This window comes from Notechis scutatus, chromosome 3 (assembly GCF_049901735.1).
Source record: "Notechis scutatus isolate UNSWTSFEM ecotype Mainland chromosome 3, rNotScu1.2, whole genome shotgun sequence".
NCBI lineage: Eukaryota > Metazoa > Chordata > Lepidosauria > Squamata > Elapidae > Notechis > Notechis scutatus.
The window spans coordinates 110,985,945-111,003,999 of NC_142011.1; the positions used below are offsets into that span (position 1 = coordinate 110,985,945).

At 39.6% G+C, this 18,055-nt stretch overlaps 1 protein-coding gene across 3 annotated transcripts; it reads left to right on the forward strand.

Annotated features, from left to right (window-relative positions):
* The first annotated feature begins 1,172 nt into the window (after window positions 1-1,172).
* On the forward strand, window positions 1,173-16,903 carry MGST3 (microsomal glutathione S-transferase 3). Of its 3 annotated transcripts, none has more exons than XM_026681818.2 (6): window positions 1,173-1,334; window positions 3,371-3,494; window positions 13,832-13,905; window positions 14,416-14,473; window positions 15,431-15,503; window positions 16,693-16,903. In XM_026681818.2, the coding sequence occupies exons 2-6, from the start codon at window positions 3,378-3,380 to the stop codon at window positions 16,800-16,802; spliced, it is 432 nt and encodes a 143-aa protein (XP_026537603.1). In that variant the 5' UTR covers window positions 1,173-1,334; window positions 3,371-3,377; the 3' UTR covers window positions 16,803-16,903. The 3 variants fall into 3 exon arrangements, with proteins under 3 accessions (XP_026537603.1, XP_087818607.1, XP_026537604.1); XM_087962481.1 differs by having other exon boundaries at window positions 1,219-1,407; XM_026681819.2 differs by having other exon boundaries at window positions 1,219-1,382.
* The last annotated feature ends 1,152 nt before the right edge of the window (window positions 16,904-18,055 follow it).

An 18,055-nucleotide genomic window follows, 5' to 3' on the forward strand; every position in this document is an offset into this window, starting at 1 on the left:
GAAGCTTGTCAGATGGAACTCTAACCTGAAACTAAGGAAAAAGTTCCAGATAGTGAGAATTAACCAACAGAACAGCTTGCCTCACAGAATTGTGGGGGCACTGTCACTGGAAGTTTTCAAGAAAGGATTGGACAACTATTTGTCTGGGATGGTATATACGGATTCCTGCTTTGGGCAGCGGGTTGAACTAGGAGATCTCCAAGGTCCCTTCCAGTCCTATGATTCTATGAACATTCTGAGTCCTGGTTTCCTGCAATATTCCAACAATCCTGATAGGAATCTTGTATCCTCTTGGGCCAATTGTGTGTGTGGGAGGAGACTCCTGCTGTACAGAATGAATGGCAGGGTAATCAGACCAGCAGCCTGTCTGATAGAAGGAGAAATAAGCAATTATCATGGAAGGATCACATTTCATTACCCTGCATTACCAACTAAACAACATTAGAGCACTAACAGGGCTGGAAATGCAACCAGACTGGGTTGAAGGGAAGATTATCTAGGAATCTGAACTACTCGGGCGTACCAGGGAATTTATTATCTACATGCATAAAATAAATTGAACCTTTGTTTAGATTTCAGTGTAAAAGCTTTTATCCCTCTGGGTTGTACAGATTTGTAATTTTTTAAAAGAATAACTCAAAAATATCAACATATGTGAATTTATTTTTTAAATTTATTTCTGCAAGTGTGCCTCAACTTCCACTATTATTTGCACATGAATTTTGCCCCTTTAATAACAGAATACAGTAATTAAGATGTAGTGCAAGATGGATCTGATGAGACAAATAGTACACATAGATGAGACTCAATTGCTACATATCCCAAATAAGTGAAAGAAAAAGATTAAGCCAAAACAGGCCGGAGGTTAATCCTACCTTTATAGTGCCCCAAATGGAATATAATATCATTCTTTTCTTAACTGGAAACAGCAAAATTCTAAAGAAGTTAAATTGGAGTATTGCAAACAAAGAATTATGAGAACTTGTTTCCCCTCCTTCCGTTTTAACTCGGTTTGCAAAACTGGAAAGCTACCACCACTAAGGCTAGCATGTCTACAACGTCTGAGCTGCAGAAATCCAGACGTCAGAATAACAGCAAACAGCACCCACAGAGCATCAACTAAGAACAAACATTAAAGTTAGAGGACGATCTCGCGATGCTCACGGGAACCTCTTTCTGCTCGGGGCGGAGCTATTTCAGGTTTTCCCTGGCTAGGGCAGGTGATGGACTTTCCGCTAATAGGAGCAGAAGGAGAGGGAGAGTGACTTTGCTTTACGGCTCCTCTACGGTCCTCCTGCCTTGGCCCTTTGATTGCTGAAACAGCTCAGAGAAGGGTGAGCCCCTGCCCGCTTGGAGGGAAAGAGCCTTTTTGAAGGCCGCTGGTGGGGGGCTTGACCGCTGGTCGTCGTAAACACGCTTTCTTTGTCTTTTCTCCCCGGGGGGGAAAATTGCTCCTTGCCGTACCTTTGAGACTGAGGCGGTTGAGCTCTTGAATTTACACCGGAATCATCCTTGCAGACTTTAGCTTTGTCTGCTCTTTACAAAACCTTCTAAGGGAGCGCTTTCATATTGTTCTCGACTAGTCAACCGTATTTTCAAGTAGTATTTGCTGAGAGTGCAGTGTGTTTCTCACAAATATGGATACCACCATTGCTTATTTCTGTCCCTAAAGGAGCTCATTTTGGGGGACCAAATCCTTCCTCTCTGGACTCGGCTTTGGAACTTAATTGTTCTCACTGTCAGGAAATTTCTCTTTCGTTCAGGTTAACTTGGTTGTGATGTAGGTGTTTAGGACTTGTAGCTACATATGGCGTGCTTACATTTCTTACTATGGGGGAAAGTATCTTTTAGCCGAAATACCATCAAATTAGAATTTTATGCAGCACATAATTGTTTCTTTCAAGAAAGTAACTCCAAACTTGTATAATATTTCAGGCGCTCCCAGCAAAAGAAAAAATGGACCTAAAGTTTTATGATAGTCAGGCTTCCCATTTCTGGTTTTTATGTTATATGGAAGCGCAGAAGAGAGCACAGATCAAGACCATGATAAAAATTTAAACTAGGAAAATAGGAGGAGGCTGGGCTGTTTTGCTTTGTGAATTGTTTTTTGAAAGACTGCCTACAGAGAGAAAGCAACTTGCTATGTTTTTATTTTTATCAGTGTTTTTGTACCCAGATTTTTAATTATTTCATATTTAAATACAACATAAAGGAAAATTTGCTTAGTTACTAGGGTATCAAGAAGAAAACAAAGAAGGCATAGGAAACATTAGCTGCCTGCAGTGTTCTTTATTTATATCCTGCCTTTATTTTATAAGGGGTTGAACATACCTAATATTCTTTCTTCCTTTTATTTTCCCCACAACAATTTTGTCAGGTGGGTTGGGCTGAGAGAGAGTAATTGGTTCAGCCACCTAGCCCACTTTCATGTGTAAGGTGGAATTTGAACTCATCACCTACCATTTTAATTTCCCTTTACAAACATTTCAGATGCAAGGATTTGCACTGCTTGTTTTACTGAATTTATTCATAGTGGTTATGGTTACTGCTCCTAGGACTTGGTGAGATTTGTAAGAGAGTAAGCTTCAGGAAAATTCAATTTCATACCAAATATATTTTTGCTCACATAATGTAAAATGCAACTTTATGTACAGTGAGGATATTGGTTTTATGTAAGGACCTGAAAATTATGAAAGGCAGATGAATTGGGACAATACTTTGGAATTATGACTGAATACTGCAAATTGGATATATTTTGCAATAGACTGTCCTCATTTTTTAGCTCATGAAGGACTTGTACATTGTCATCTCACCTATATTGGAATATTGGAATACTCTTTATTGGCCAAGTGGACACATAGGAATTTGTCTCCTGTGCATAAGCATTTAGAATGATTATTATTACACTATTACCTTATTGGAATTTTTTTTTTCAAAATTAGTGCTGTTAATCAAAAGAACACAGAACTCTTAGCTTCCCAGTGATGAAATTTATATACTTTCAAATCTATCAAAATAACTTAAAAGATTTTACATATGTTTTCTCCTGTAGGAGATATAATGAAGCTATATAGAAGAGATGTGAATATCACCCCAAAGCTGCCTTGTTTCTGTTTTCTTGTGGTGCCTTTAAAACTTTCTCTAGGAAGGTTTAAGTTATTTCAGGATAGGGAAAAGTTGTTGTTGGATTTGACAATGATGGGCCCAAGAACAAGCTTCAGAAGTGCTAACCTGTAGAAATCAGCCTCTATTTTGGTCTTAAAGGTTAAATAGGTAATATAATTACCTGTTTATATCAGATAATATACTCTTACCTACTGTATATTGAAATGAACATGTACTAACTTACTATTTTTAATTTTTTTCATAGGGCCAAAATGGTGGTTTTCTCAAAAGAATATGGCTATGTGATTCTCACTGGTACTGCCAGTTTTGTCTTGATAACACACCTTGCAGTAAATGTGTCGAACGCACGCAAGAAATATCATGTGGAGGTAAACATGGGTGATTTTCCCAGAATTCCCCTACTTAGCTATTTCTAGTGGCAGAAACTCTAGCATTTCCTGAAAGGAAATGTGTGTGTGTAGAAATGTTGCGAATGCTTCAAGATGAATTATGTAATATATTGTGCTTCACCTTTCAGGAAACAGTATTTCAAAAAAATAATTAAAATATTGTATAATAATCAGAAATAAACAGGCAAAACAAGTAACCAGTTTAAAAACTTTCATAGCCCATTTGGGAAAGAATTCAGAATTATTAAAAGGCTCAGTGAGAATCTATCAACCAGATTTATATTCGGGGGCCTTGGCCCTCTAAGGCAGGGGTGTCAAACTTGATTTCATTGAGGGCTACATCAGGGCTGTGTTTGACTTCAGGGGGCCAGGGTGGGCATAGCCAGCATGACATCACTTGTGTTGGCGCCTCTGGTGGCCCGAGCGCTCTGTCAGCTAAAATGGGCTCCCCCCCTCCCCCCAACTTTGTTTTTGCTGGCAGAGGGCTGCAGGAGGCCGTCGCAGCTGAAAACAGAACCTGGGACGGCTGTGCCCAGCCTTCCTGAGCTCCATTTTCGCTAGCAGAGGCACCATAGACTGGACCTTCGCTGTTTCCAGGGCAGTCCTGCAGGCCAGCTCTAAGCACCCCCTTCTCTAAGGTGACTTTAAGGACACAGATTTTGCTCCAATAAATTGGATCCATACCACTTACAATTTTAAAAGATAAAGTGAATAAAGATTTGGGATGCAGAAATGAATAGAGTCAGTAAGTGACAATGAAACATTAAGGCATTTCAACCACATTTGGAGCTGTAATTTCCATTGCTTAGCAAAGTAATTAAAACATACCATTGGCAACAGCAATCCCTACAGTGCCAGCTGCCCCAACTTGTGGATCATTAAGTAGCAAGTGGGTTGTGACGCACATAAGCCCTGGAAGGCCCAGTGCAAGCTGCATGCAAGTTGGGAAGTGCTGAAGTGCAGCATGAGATCAAGGAGGCCAGAAAAAGAATATGCTGCGGCTCAAGGGCTACGTGGCATGCCATCACTCTGGGGCTGCAAGAAGCTCCTGAGCTGCAACACAATGCAAAGTCTAGCTCCAGGCTCATGAGAAAACTGCTATGTATGATCTGGGGAAGAAAGCCTCTGACATCTAGCAGCTACTTCATGAAAGGGGCACAAGGAAGGGGGATCAAGATATTCTCTAAGCACCTGAAGACAGGACAAAAAACAATGGATAGAAACTAATCAAGGAGAGAACCATAGTGGTTCTGTTTGATTTTTTCCCCCAATACTGACAACAGAGCATTTCTAATATAATGTCTTTGGAAGTATTGGTGAGATTTATTTTTCCTGTACCATACGGATGTGTGCCACCCCAGTTGTAGATCAAGTCCTTCTATCGTCAATATTCTTTTATTTTTTAAATTTATCCACTCCTTTCCCCATGTGAGTATTGAAGCCTGATAATACAGCTCCCAATTCAGGAGCCCGAACCCACCATTTGTTTTTGGTGTCTTGTAGCATTTTCATTTTAATTCTTGGTTTTTGGCCCAGCCAGATGAACTTAGAAACCAATTTATTTAGGTCCTCATCTTTTTTCCTAATTTTATCGGGATTGCTTGAAATAAACATAGCAATTTCGGTAGAATGTTCATTTTTGTTGTGGCTATCCTTCCAGCCAGTGACAGCTGTAGGTTTTTCCACTTATCCAGATCTATCTTTATTTGCTTCTTTGACTTCTTTGATCGATGTGCCATCTTGCTGTTAGCCAAATTCACAGGTATTTAAGTTTTTTAGTTATCCGCATGCCCATCTTTTCCGTCAGTTCATTTTTTATTTATTTGTAAAGTTCTTTGTCAATATTTTGGTCTTTTCCTTGTTTTATTTTAAATCCTGCCACCGCACCAAACTCTTCAATTTTTTTATTAATTTGGGTCCTGTCTCTAAAGGTTCTTCCAAGATGAATACTAAGTCATGTGCAAATGCTTGTAGTTCGTATTGTTCTTTTTTTATTTTCAAGCCTTTTATTTCTGAGTCTTGTTTGGTCTAAGTAAAACTTCTAGCGTTAATATAAATAGAAGGGGGGATAGTGGACACCCTTGTCTTGTACCTTTATTTATATTAAATTTTTCTGTTATTTCTCCGTTTATTATCACTTTCGCTGTTTGGTTGGAATAGCTTGAATCATCTTTACAAAGTTTTTACTGAAATTCATATTTTTCAATTGTAGTATCATAAACTGCAGTCCATATTATCGAAGGCTTTTTGTGCATCTAAAAAAATTAATGCTGACTATTTTTCAGAGTGGATTTCATTATATTCCAATACATTCATAATAATCCTCATGTTTTCAGTTGTCTTTTAGGTAAGAAGCCATTCTGGTCAGGATGTATGAATTCATTTAAAAATCTCTTTAGTCTTGGAGATTATAGAAGCAAATATTTTGTAATCTACATTTAGTAATGATACTGGCCTATAATTTTTTATTTGTTGAAAATCTGGGTCTTTGAAATTAGTGTAATGTATGCTTCTGTCCAGGTTTTGGGGAGTTTGGCCTTTAATAGTGCTTTGCTGTAAACCTCTAACAGTATTGGTCCTAGTATCTCTTATAAGATTTTATAGTTCTGTGGGAGGTTCATCTGGTCCAGATGTTTTATGGGGGGTTTTGCCTTTTAATTGCTTCATTATTTCTGTTATTATTCTTTCATTCAACATTAGTTTCATTGTGTCCAGTATTTTAGGTAATGCAGCTTTTTCCAAATATTGTTTAGTTGTATCTTCTGGCCTTTTTTCTTGACTGTACAATTTCCTGAAGAATGCCTGAGCTATTTTCTTTTTACCTTAATTCTGATCATGAAGTATCCCCTTTTCATCTAATAATTAGTGTATCATTTTCCTTTTTCAATTTATATGCTAACAATCTCCTCGGCTTATTTGCATGTTCAAAAAGGTTTTGTTTCGCCGTTTTAATTTTTTGCACCATTTCCTCTTGCACTATTAAATTCAGTTTATGTTTTATTAAATCACTTTTCTCTTTTGCCTTGTTTTTTTTGCAGATCCTTCTGCACTTCTCTCTCTAGTCTTTTAAACTCATCTTGTAACGTATTTTGCTGTTGTTTCTTTTTCCTGTTTCTTCTTGTTATGCATGTTATTGCTAATCCTCGCATATATGCTTTTTCCATATCCCAAACATTTTATAGTGATGTTTCCTCTTTTTTATTTTCTTTTTTTAAAAATTCATTTCTTTTTCCATTATTTGTTCAACTCTTTATCTTTTAGGATAGTTTGATTCATTGTCTATTTCTTCTTTTGTCCCTTCCATGCAATTTTTATAGGATTGTGATCTGCCCATGTGTTCGTTACTGTCTCTACCACTCTACCACCCTTATGCCTGGAGTCATCCACACCATGTCTATTCTCGACTACAATTGATGTCTATTCAAGTAAAATGTATATTGATTTGTCTTTGGGCTAAGCTCTCTCCAGATGTCCTGCAGGACCATTTCTTGTATCATGTCGGAGAAGGTTTTTGGAAGCATTCTTCTTGTTTTTTTTATTTCTTTTGCTGCTTCTGTAATCATTTTTTCCTAGTCCATTTCCATTATCTTTTTATGAAGTATTTTGTAGAACTCTTCCTGCTGATTATTTGGGCATATATTACAATCAAAAGAATTTATTTCTGGTTTATTAATACCTCCGTCATTAGTATTGTCCCTTCTTCCATCTGCATATATTTGTTTTGTTTTTAATGATTCTTTAATATATAGTACTTACCCCTCTTCTTTTGATGTGCTAATGATGAGTACAATTTCCCTATTTTAGGGTGTTCCAATAGGTTACTGTATTGCTTTTTAATGTGCACTTCTTGAAGCCAAATTATATCCGATTTTAATCTTTGTAGTTTGGTAAAGGTTTGTTTTCTTTTTGTGGGGGAATTCAATCCATTCAGTGGTGGGATTCAAAATTTTTACTACTGGTTCTGTGGGCGTGGCTTGCTTGGTGAGCGTGTCTTGGTGGTCATGTGACTGGGTGGGCATGGCTTAGTGGTCATGTGACTGGTGGGTGTGGCCAACTCAATGTCACTAATGTCAAGGGGTGCCTCGCCTGGCCCCTCCCCTCCCAGCCATTCCTTGCCACACACAGCCTCAACATATCTATAATTCTGTAAAAATGTTGTTCACCTTTTTTTGACTTTATTATCTACATTCTATAGATGTACTTTCATGGACCACTGAAAGGAGCAAATGGCTCACATGTTTTGCCCAAGAGTGTGATAGGCAACAGGCTTTTAAGAGGCTGCCAGAAAGAAGGGGGGGCAATGTATTTTCCAAAGCTCCAGAAGGCAAACAAGAAGCCATGGATGGAAACTGGAGAAAGAGAGAAGCAACCTAAAACTACGGTGAAACTTCTGACAGTGAGAACCAATGGTGGTATTCTACCGGTTTGCCCCGGTTCTGCCGAGCCGGTAGCATCGATGAGCAGTGGAGACTGAACTGGTTCTCTCTACCATTCTGCTGTTGGGCCCACCCACCCGCAGGCATGATATTCTTCCGATTAAAATCGGAATTCCGATTTTTTTGGGAATCGCCCCCTCCTTTCCCCCCCACCCCTTCTTCTCCTCCTTCCCCTCCCCTCGGAGGCCCCGAGTCAGGAGTTGCTGGCGCAGCTCCGCGCGGCTCCAGTCCCGCGTTGCCTCAGGAAGGGAAGGCAAAAAGGAAGAGCCGCGGCGGTGCTTTGCAACGGCAGCAGTGGCTCCTGGTTTTGCCTTTCCCTTCCTGAGGCAACGCGGAACTGGAGCCGCGTGGAGCTGCGCCGGCGGTAGCAACTCCTGACAGCCCCAGCCGGATACCTGAGCGGAGCCCGGGTGGTGCGAGCGGAGGCCGCTGAGCGGCAGGAAAAGGGAGCTGGGCCAGCCACAGACCAGCCTCCATGCAACATGCCGCCGCCCGGCCCCGGCGAGGGAAAGCGGGCACTCCCCGGGCGCGCGGTGGGGGGTCTCTTTTGTCCGGCCCTGATTTTTTTTCCAGAGCGGAATATCGTGCCTGCCATCCGGGCTCCCGTACTCACCTTTATTCCCTGCTTTTGAAGCACAGCTGCTTTGCGTGGCATAGCAGAGCACTGCGCAGCAGCTGCTGAAGCTACCAGGAAAGTGCAGGCTTGCAGGAGGTGAGTTGGAATGATTCTGCGCCTGCTCAAAGTGCATGTTTGGTGTGCACATGCAAAGTGTGTGCATGTGCGTAAAGCGCACCCACCAAGCCACACCCACCGAACCAGTGGTAGACAATTTTGAAACACACCACAGGTGAGAACAATTAACCAGTGGAACTGCTTGTCTCCAGAAGTTCTGGGTGCTCCAACACTGAAAAGACTGGACAGCCAATTCTCTGATATACACTGCTCAAAAAAAATAAAGGGAACACTTAAACAACACAGTGTAACTCCAAGTCAGTCACACTTCTGTGAAATCAAACTGTCCACCTAGGTAGCAACACTGATTGACAATCAATTTCACATGCTGTTGTGCAAATGGAATAGACAACAGGTGGAAAGCATAGGCAGTTAGCAAGACATCCCCAATAAAGGAGTGGTTCTGCAGGTGGTGACCACAGACCACTTCTCAGTTCCTATGCTTTCTGGCTGATGGTTTGGTCACTTTTGAATGCTGGCAGTGCTTTCACTCTAGTGGGAGCATGAGACGGAGTCTACAACCCACACAAGTGGCTCAGGTAGTGCAGCTCATCCAGGATGGCACAAAATGTGAGCTGTGGCAAGAAGGTTTGCTGTGTATGTCAGCATAGTGTCCAGAGCATGGAGGCGCTACCAGGAGACAGGCCAGTACATCAGGAGACATGGAGGAGGCCGTAGGAGGGCAACAACCCAGCATCAGGACCAGTACCTCCGCCGTTGTGCAAGGAGGGACAAGAGGAGCAATGCCAGAGCCCTGCAAAATGACCTCCAGCGGGCCACAAATGTGCATGTGGCTGCTCAAATGGTCAGAAACAGACTCCATGAGGGTGGTATGAGGGCCTGGCGTCCAAAGGTGGTTGTGCTTACAGCCCAACACCGTGCAGGATGTTTGGCATTTGCCAGAGAACACCAAGATTGGCAAATTCGCCACTGGCACCCTGTGCTCTTCGCAGATGAAAGCAGGTTCACACTGAGCACATGTGACAGATGTGATAGGGTCTGGAGACGCTGTGGAGAACGTTCTGCTGTCTGCAACATCCTCCAGCATGACCAATTTGGCAGTGGGTCAGTACTGGTGTGGGGTGGCATTTCTTTAGGGGGCCGCACAGCCCTCCATGTGCTCGCCAGAGGTAGCCTGACTGCCATTAGGTACTGAGATGAGATATCCTCAGACCCCTTGTGAGACCATATGCTGGTGCGGTTGGCCCTGGGTTCCTCCTAATGCAAGACAGTGCTAGACCTCATGTGGCCGGAGTGTGTCAGCAGTTCCTGCAAGATGAAGGCATTGATGCTATGGACTGGCCCGCCCGTTCCTCAGACCTGTATCCCATTGAGCACATCTGGGACATCATGTCTCGCTCCATCCACCAACGCCAAGTGTTACTATGACACCTTTCCCGGGACCTCTACTCAGAGTTTGGCATCCTCAGTTTTCCTGCCTGAGCAGGGGGTTAGACTAGAAGACCTCCAAAGTCCCTTTCAACTATGTTAAACACGCATGTATTTATGCTCTGGACTATAGACATTAAATGCATGTAAACCCTGAAAAATATGTGGTAGCTCTGGGCAAAAGAAAAGCAGTAAAATCATTCTAGGTGTAGGAATATTTATCATTAATATATGATAAATAATGGAAAAATTAAAATAGAGAATTTTTTTCTCTCTCCCTATTTCTTTTTCTTTCTGTCCTACCTTTTTCTTTCTCTGTTTCTTTCTCTCCATTCCTCTTTCTATCTTTCTTTGTCTCTCTCACACACACCACACATACACTCTCCCTATTTCTTTTTCTTTCTTCCTTTGTCTTTCTTTTCTTTCTTTCTTTCTTGTCTGTCTCTATCTCACGCACACACATACCACCAAGATCCCGGAACTGGGGGGCTAGCACGACTTGCAGGCTTATCTGTGAACAGGCAGGTTAAAGGCAAGACACGAGGACCCACTGTGCCACATAGGAGGTGAGGAGTGACTGGGCGGGGTGAGCATTGGGCAGGCGGGGTGAGCGAGCATCGGGCAAGCGAGCAAGTGGCGACCGGGCGACCGGTTCGGGGGCAGGGCCAGCCAGAAGTCACTACCAGTTCAGCAAACCATGCCAAATTGTCACTATCGGTTCTCCTGAACCAGTAAGAACCGGCTGAATACCATCTCTGAATCCATTAATGTTAACAGATAGCATCTTTACTTCCTCTTCCATCTTTTCACTTATATATAGCTTTTACGCTTCTAGTTGTTCTTATCTCTCTCTGTTTTCTTTCACCTTCTCGTTCGTCCCGCTCACTCTCCACCCTCCTCCTTGTTCTACAATTTTTTCTTCTATTTGCAGTTCATCTTGACTTTTACTTTCTATCTCCTCTCTACTTTCCTGTTCTTCGTTTGCTATACAGTGATGTTCAAAAAGTTCATGTGCTTTATCTAAGCTATCCTGAATTTTTTATCTTGCCAGGAGATCAGAATTCCTTCTGGTATCTGCCATCTAAATGTCACACTATATTTAATCAGTTGTGCTGTTAAAAATTGATACTGTCTCTGCTCTCTGACACTCCTAGGTATCTGTTTTAGGGTCAAGATTTCTTTCCCTTTGTACTTCATGGGTTCGTCTCTTGTTTTTTTGTATATGTCATCTCTCAGCATCTTCTTGGTGAACCTCATGTGCACCTCTTTTGATAATCTATGCCTTCTTGCATAATTTGTGTGAATTCTAAAAAGTTCATCAATATCTCTTTGTATCTCATGTTTATTCTTCTGTAATACTCCCGCCAGCAGTTCTGTCATCACCTCAAACAGGTCTTCCTCTTTTTCTACCACGATGTTCTGGAACCTCAGGTAAAACATCACCTTTTCTATTTCAAGGAAGATTATTGTCTTTTCTAATTCTTTGTTAGCCTGGGATAGTTTATGATCTATTTCTTCCACTTTTTCCTGTTTGTTCAGTCTTTGTTTCTATTCTCTTTATTCTCTGCTCATTCTTCATTATTGTATGTTGAATACTCACAATCTTTTCGTCCATTTTATGAATCTCCCCCTTCATCTCCCCCATTTCGCTTTTGATTTTTGGACATAACTTCCTGGCTTTTGGTCATCGCTTCCTGGATTGAAAGTAGAATCGCATATTCTGCGTTGAGCTTGAGTTCTCCAAGGCTAACATGCTTTCTATCGATCATTAATTAGATGGTTATGATGAGGATGTAGATGTTAATGAAGTTTTCTTTCTTATCTTTGATATGTTCAGTATACTTGTCATCTCCAATCTGAAGGTGCTTCTCCAAATTAGCAGACACAGTAGTTATTTTTACACTGCACCACTTGTTATGCCACTTTCCACTCTCTAGTATTATGTTAATAAATTTATCAATAAGGATGAACCCACGATCTCAAAAGAATATATATAGATCTAATCAATTACCCCCTTAATGATTCAGTAGTTAATAAATGGTAAATGTTCTTAAGTAATAATTAGTTCCTCATAAGTCTTAAGGGTAAGTGCTTCCTCTGTTTCTTCTTGAACAGTCAAATTTATAGTCCATGTTAAATTAATCCACATTGTTCTTGTTGTGGTCCTTTGGGAAACTTTTTGCAGATCAGAATTTATAATCCACCATGGTCCCAAAGTCTCTCAGATTGCTAAACTTTTTTTCCAAGACAGTATCTATCTAAATTGATGCACAGTTCCCAAGTTCATCAAAGATTTTTCTCTTCCTTTTTATCACTTTTCCACCTTAAAATTAGTTGAAAACTTTGTAAATATTACATCAGTCACTTCTCTTTCATATGCATTCTTCTGGTCAGTAGATGGTACCCTTACTCCTTTCCCCCCCTTTTTTCTTCCTTAAGCTTCTGAGTCCAAAATCAGTCCGACCACAGTTATAAAAAACATATTCTTGGTATTAAATTTTTTTAGTATCCTTACTAAATGTTTGGTCTAGGCTTTCCTGCTCCATTTCTTTAAAGTCCTTCTGTTATTCTTTCCAGGTATGTCAATGGCTCTGATAGTTTAGTTGCCACTAGTCTCATGGAGCAGAAATCTTGCTCCAGCCCTTCTTTTGAGTCCCACTTTCCCTCTTTAATTGTTATGTTGGGGCAGATTCACTTGAAGCAGATTAGAAAATTCTCACCAGTACATCTACATTGTTCTTCGATTTTGCCTTCCTGTCTCTCATCAAGCTGTCACAGCTTCGGTTTGGCTATGATGTCTGTCTTCTCTCCTGTCAGCTCTAAGAGTTTCTCCGTGCAGACTTCGGGGTTTCCCCTCTACCTTCGTTAACCCTCTGGGGTTAACCATACCCATCGAGGGTTGCCAAACAGGTGAAATCGGATGGGAATAACAGAGCCCCGTTTCCCGCTCTGCTCCGACGTCACTACCCGTTGTTTTCCAGTTTTGTATGCCACCCAGAGTCCATTGGAGTAGGCATGCACACTTAACACGTATACATGTCACAGAAATTGAATTTGAATAAATAAATTTGTAATCAAATTTTGAAGAAAGGTTGGAGAAAAAAGCTGAAAGGATATTTGATATCAGCATTCAGATTTGTAAAAATGTTCCATGGGAAAGATGGGAAGAAAGTATTTTTCATTGCCACAGAAATTAGAACCAGAAATAATGATTGTGAGTGCAGCTATGTAGGTTTTATACAAACAAAAACTTCCTGGGGGCAAGATCTATACAAATAGGTCAGTCAATGGAAGTTGTGAGTTATCCATTTCTGGAGGTTTCTAAGAGAATGTTGATCTGCCCTGTTTTATGGATACAGTTGGTTGCTTTTCTGTACATTATAGAATGTTAGACTGATGATATTTTTAATTACGTTCAACTTCACAATTCTGTGGTTCTGTGATATTTTTATGTTTCTCATATATCTAATTTTTACTTTCATAACAAAAGTGGGCAAAAGCATGGTAATGCACATTATTAAAATATTCTATTTATAAATGTTATTTTTATTAATATTTTCTGTATTCATGTATTTTTTAAATTTTAATTTGTCTATATGTTTGCCAATTTTCCTGCCCACTGTATAAGAAAAAAGGCAGCTTCTTTCAGGGGATGCCAACAAATACACTGTAAGCTTTGGATGAATGTATATGTTATTTATATAGCTATACAGTATATATATAAAATCATATGTATATGTAATTTTTCTCCTCAATAGTATCCAACCATGTACAGTACAGACCCTGAAAATGGGCATATCTTTAATTGTATCCAGAGGGCACACCAGAACACGTAAGTAGTCTCTTATTGCATTGTGCTCATTCTCAGTTTCTTGCAGATTTGGTGCCTAGACGACATCTGAATTCGACTGCACATTAGAGAGGAATTGTGGAAGCCAGAAATCTATATTGGTTACTTTGATGCAGCACTCATGATATGCCTTTTCTTCTAAGGTCATAAATGGGGCAGGCTGTCATGTTGCTTGCTCTGTGTTTGGACATCAGGAAATGCTACTATTGGTCATTTGGATGTAATTCTAGACAGCTGCAGAGCACCTGCTTGGGAAGACAGTTGACCAAGAATATATTATGCAAAAAAAAAACAACAACAACCCAGAGCAAAATTATAAATTGAAAGATGAATCTACTTATGTTTACTATTATGTTTGCAGGCAAGTTAAAGGTATTAAAGGAGAGCAGAATCTTCTGCTTCCTTTTTGTGAATGTTAGGTATAACGTTCAATTGGAGGTAAATGAGTAAAACCCATTAATGAAGTATACTTAAAAATCTCTGTGTTTTTAGCTTGGAAACATATCCCTCCTTCCTGTTCTTTCTTGGAATCAGTGGGATCTACTACCCGGTAAGAACAATATTTAGGTCTGGATATGATTAGCAACTTGTTCAATGGAAGTTGGTGTGGCTTTTAAACCCAATAATGCTTCTTAAGGCAATATAGTAAAACTAGAGGCAGATGAATTAAAGTTATATATTCAAACCCATCCATCTTTTAGTTACAGCTCATAATTTGTATTTGTATAGTATTTTATTCTTTTTAATGTTTTATTCCTAATGTATACATGTTGTTGTATTTTTTATTATTTAATGTTGTAAGCCGCCCAGAGTCACCACATGGTAAAATAGGCAGCAAACAAATTTAATAAATAACTTTCTTACAGTAATCAGCATCTGACATGAGTGTAAAATATTGCATCCTGATTTGTAAATTGTTTTTTTAATTGGCACTTATATTGCAAAAAAAATAAATACAGGAACTTATTGGTAGCTTGAATTAGCTTCAATTAGCCATAATTAGACCAAAGTTATTGGTCTAAGAAACTAGAAGATTGTCTATGAAATACATTTTTTGGATTGATAATGATGACAGCTATTGCCAACATATCTTAGGAACATGGATCAGACCACAAAAAGTTGATCTTTTTAACCAGTGAATGTGCTCTGTCACGATCAACATAAATCCACGCTATTAAAGAAGCTCACAATGTAACTTGATAAAGACAAAGTTGGAAAGAAAGGCAAACATACAGGGTAAAAGAGAGCAAGTTTAATTGGATTGATCAGGTCACTTAAGTTTTGCACTTGCCTAATAAAGGGTGTTAAAAGGAATCTGGAGCAAATTGAATAGTGGAGTAAGCTTTATATTTTGTAACTGTCTTTATTTACTTTTTTGGCTACTAGAACCACATCTTTCCAGAATGATTCTCCCACAGTATAAATCTTAATTGTAGTGACAAACTGTCCATTTAATATCCATTTAATTGTAAACATCCTTTCATGTGCAATTATTCATTCTTCATAGCATGTTGCTACAGGACTTGGTATAGCATGGATAATTGGAAGAATACTCTATGCTTATGGCTATTACACAGGAGGTGAGTCCTTGTATTGAGAGTTACAATCGTGTCATTTCTTACAAAGCTGTTTTCATCTCTGTGGTGGTGTTTATAAACTCCTGCTTCGCTTGATATCCATATCCTGTTTTACAAAACCTGGGTTGTTATGTCAAGATTAGTGTGAATTCATAGTTAAAAGTTTATTTTTAGAAGATTTAGTTGGTCCTATATTTTCCCCAGAAAATGGAAAGAAATAGGGAAAAACACACCTGGTATTAATTTAGGACTTTATTTATTTATTTATTTATTTATAAATTTATTGTTAATTTAGGACTTTAGGACTTTATTTATTGGTTAAATGAGGCTTCACATATTGTGTCAAAGCATTTAAAAAATTTTTAAATGTTATTGTTAAAACCAACATCACCAAATTTAGAATGACTAGATCATTAATCTTGCTAAGGCATGTACAGTATTTTAATGTGGCTATGTGCCTTGTCCAGGGTGATTCTAGCTTCTTCTTGGTTTATTCAGCAAATTTTGCTTAAAAATCTGGCTTGCACTATATAATGGATCTGTATAGATGTATTATTCCCAGAAAACATTTGAAGTCAAAAATAAGATGTTGGGTTTATCTTATGATCTATCTATCATAATGCTAAGTGACAAATTTGTGCATTATATTAAACCATAGATAAGCATAATATTATTTGTGAATGAAGTGTTAGCATTCCCTAGGGAATAGAATGAAAATCATGGTTAGAAAAAACAAATAAGAGGAAAACTTGAATGTGTATATCTGAATGTCTGGTTGTTTAGCTTTGTATTCAGCTACCAAAAATGTAAAAGTGACCCTCTTACTGGGCTAGTGTTTGGGGAAACAATGCTTCATAAGTTAAAAATGCTATGCAGATACCTAGCCCTTTACTTAAAATTAGAAAACATGTGCCATGAGTTGAAAGTATGTAGGAATTACAAGTTAGTAAGAGAGCCACATAACAAATGACATATGAAATTTGGTTGCTCAAGATAGTCTGTAATATCATATAAATAAGTAATGACATTTCAGTGAAGGATGCTGTTTTGTGTATGAAGATGATAACAGTTTCCTTGAAGCATCTAGAACTTATTGGACAAAAAAAAAGCATTTCAACAAATTTATTTTGCACATCAGTTGTTAAAGTTGCTATTTGTATTACACCATACGAATATTGTCTTATTTTTATAGATCCTAGTAAGCGAAATCGTGGAGTCCTCGGTTCCATTGCACATCTGTGTTTGGCAGGGACCACTGTTTACTCAGCTTTCCAGCATCTTGGCTGGATCTGCAGAGCCTAGACAGCATCCATTCTAGTGATTTCCTGAGATGGCTTTAAACATTTCTCTCATATAATTTTTATCATTGCTTTGTAAAAAAAATAAAAAACAAAAAAGAATCACACCTGGCTTCAGTGTCCCCTTCTTGTTAAAACTCAGCAGCGTGCCAGCTTTTGTTTGCTCCCACCAGGTATTTCTATAGCATTTAGCATGTCCCTCACTTTGTAATTGTAGGTATTGCCTGTTAAAGGTTATAAATGTTATAGAATATATCTTTTAAAGGCTTTCAAATGTAGCTTGCAGAAAATCTGTTTTCAATTTGATTGCTGATATCAAATACCCATATTTTTCACACTATAAGACGCTCTGGACTATAAGACGCACATTAGCTTTAGAGGAGGAAAACAAGAAAAAAAATGTGTCCACCTACCAGCATCCATCCGGTATTCATCTGGCTAGCATCCTTGCAGCAAACACCCTGGTCAATTTCAGCACATTATTGCAGCCCCAGCATGTGGCTCATCAGGGCTCTCCTCTGTTGTGCCCACCACTGTTCAATTGAACTGAGCTGCTGCTGCCATCGGGGAATGCTGGAGCCTTCCCTGCCAAGCAGCTGATTGGCGGTTGATCACCCCCAGAATACTGCCAATCAGCTGTTCTAGGCAGTGGGGATTGCCATCGCTGCCTGTTCGCTGACCATTTGCCGCCTGCCCATTCACTGCCGATCACTGCCACCCATTGGCGGCAAATGGGCAGTGATTGGGTGACAGCAAAGTTGATAGGCAGTGATATGGCAATCCCTGCTGCATAGAACAGCTGATCGGCGGTATTCTGGGAGGCTGATCCAACCACCAATCAGCTGCTCAGCAGTGAAGTCTCCAGCGTTCTCTTGTGGCGGTGCAGCACCAACCCTCCCCACCACAATATTTGCTCTATAAGATGCACAGTCATTTCCATCCACTTTTTTTGAGGGGGGAAGTGTGTCTTATAGTGCAAAAAATACGGTGTATAGATAAATTTAAATGCAATATCAGAGTATGCAGTAATGTAGGCTTTACCAGTTTCAGCTACATTCTAAAACATATCTCCAAGCTCTCACTCTTGGATTTTCTCCCACTTATTATCTCTGGGCTATGACCAAGCAATAGCCACACTCAAGATCGTGTGTGTTTGACATAAACCATCAAAACAAAGCTGGTAAAGTACCATCTTATCCCAAATTTAATGTTATCACCACTTCTGACTAGAAAGTACAAAATGATACCATACCGACT

Bases quoted from the DNA above. Each gene is read 5' to 3' on its own strand.
- MGST3 (XM_026681818.2), top strand. From the start codon at position 3,378: ATGGTGGTTTTCTCAAAAGAATATGGCTATGTGATTCTCACTGGTACT. The intron at 14,474-15,430 runs GTAAGAACAATA...CATTCTTCATAG, and splicing joins TCAGTGGGATCTACTACCCG to CATGTTGCTACAGGACTTGG. The intron at 15,504-16,692 runs GTGAGTCCTTGT...TTATTTTTATAG, and splicing joins TTATGGCTATTACACAGGAG to ATCCTAGTAAGCGAAATCGT.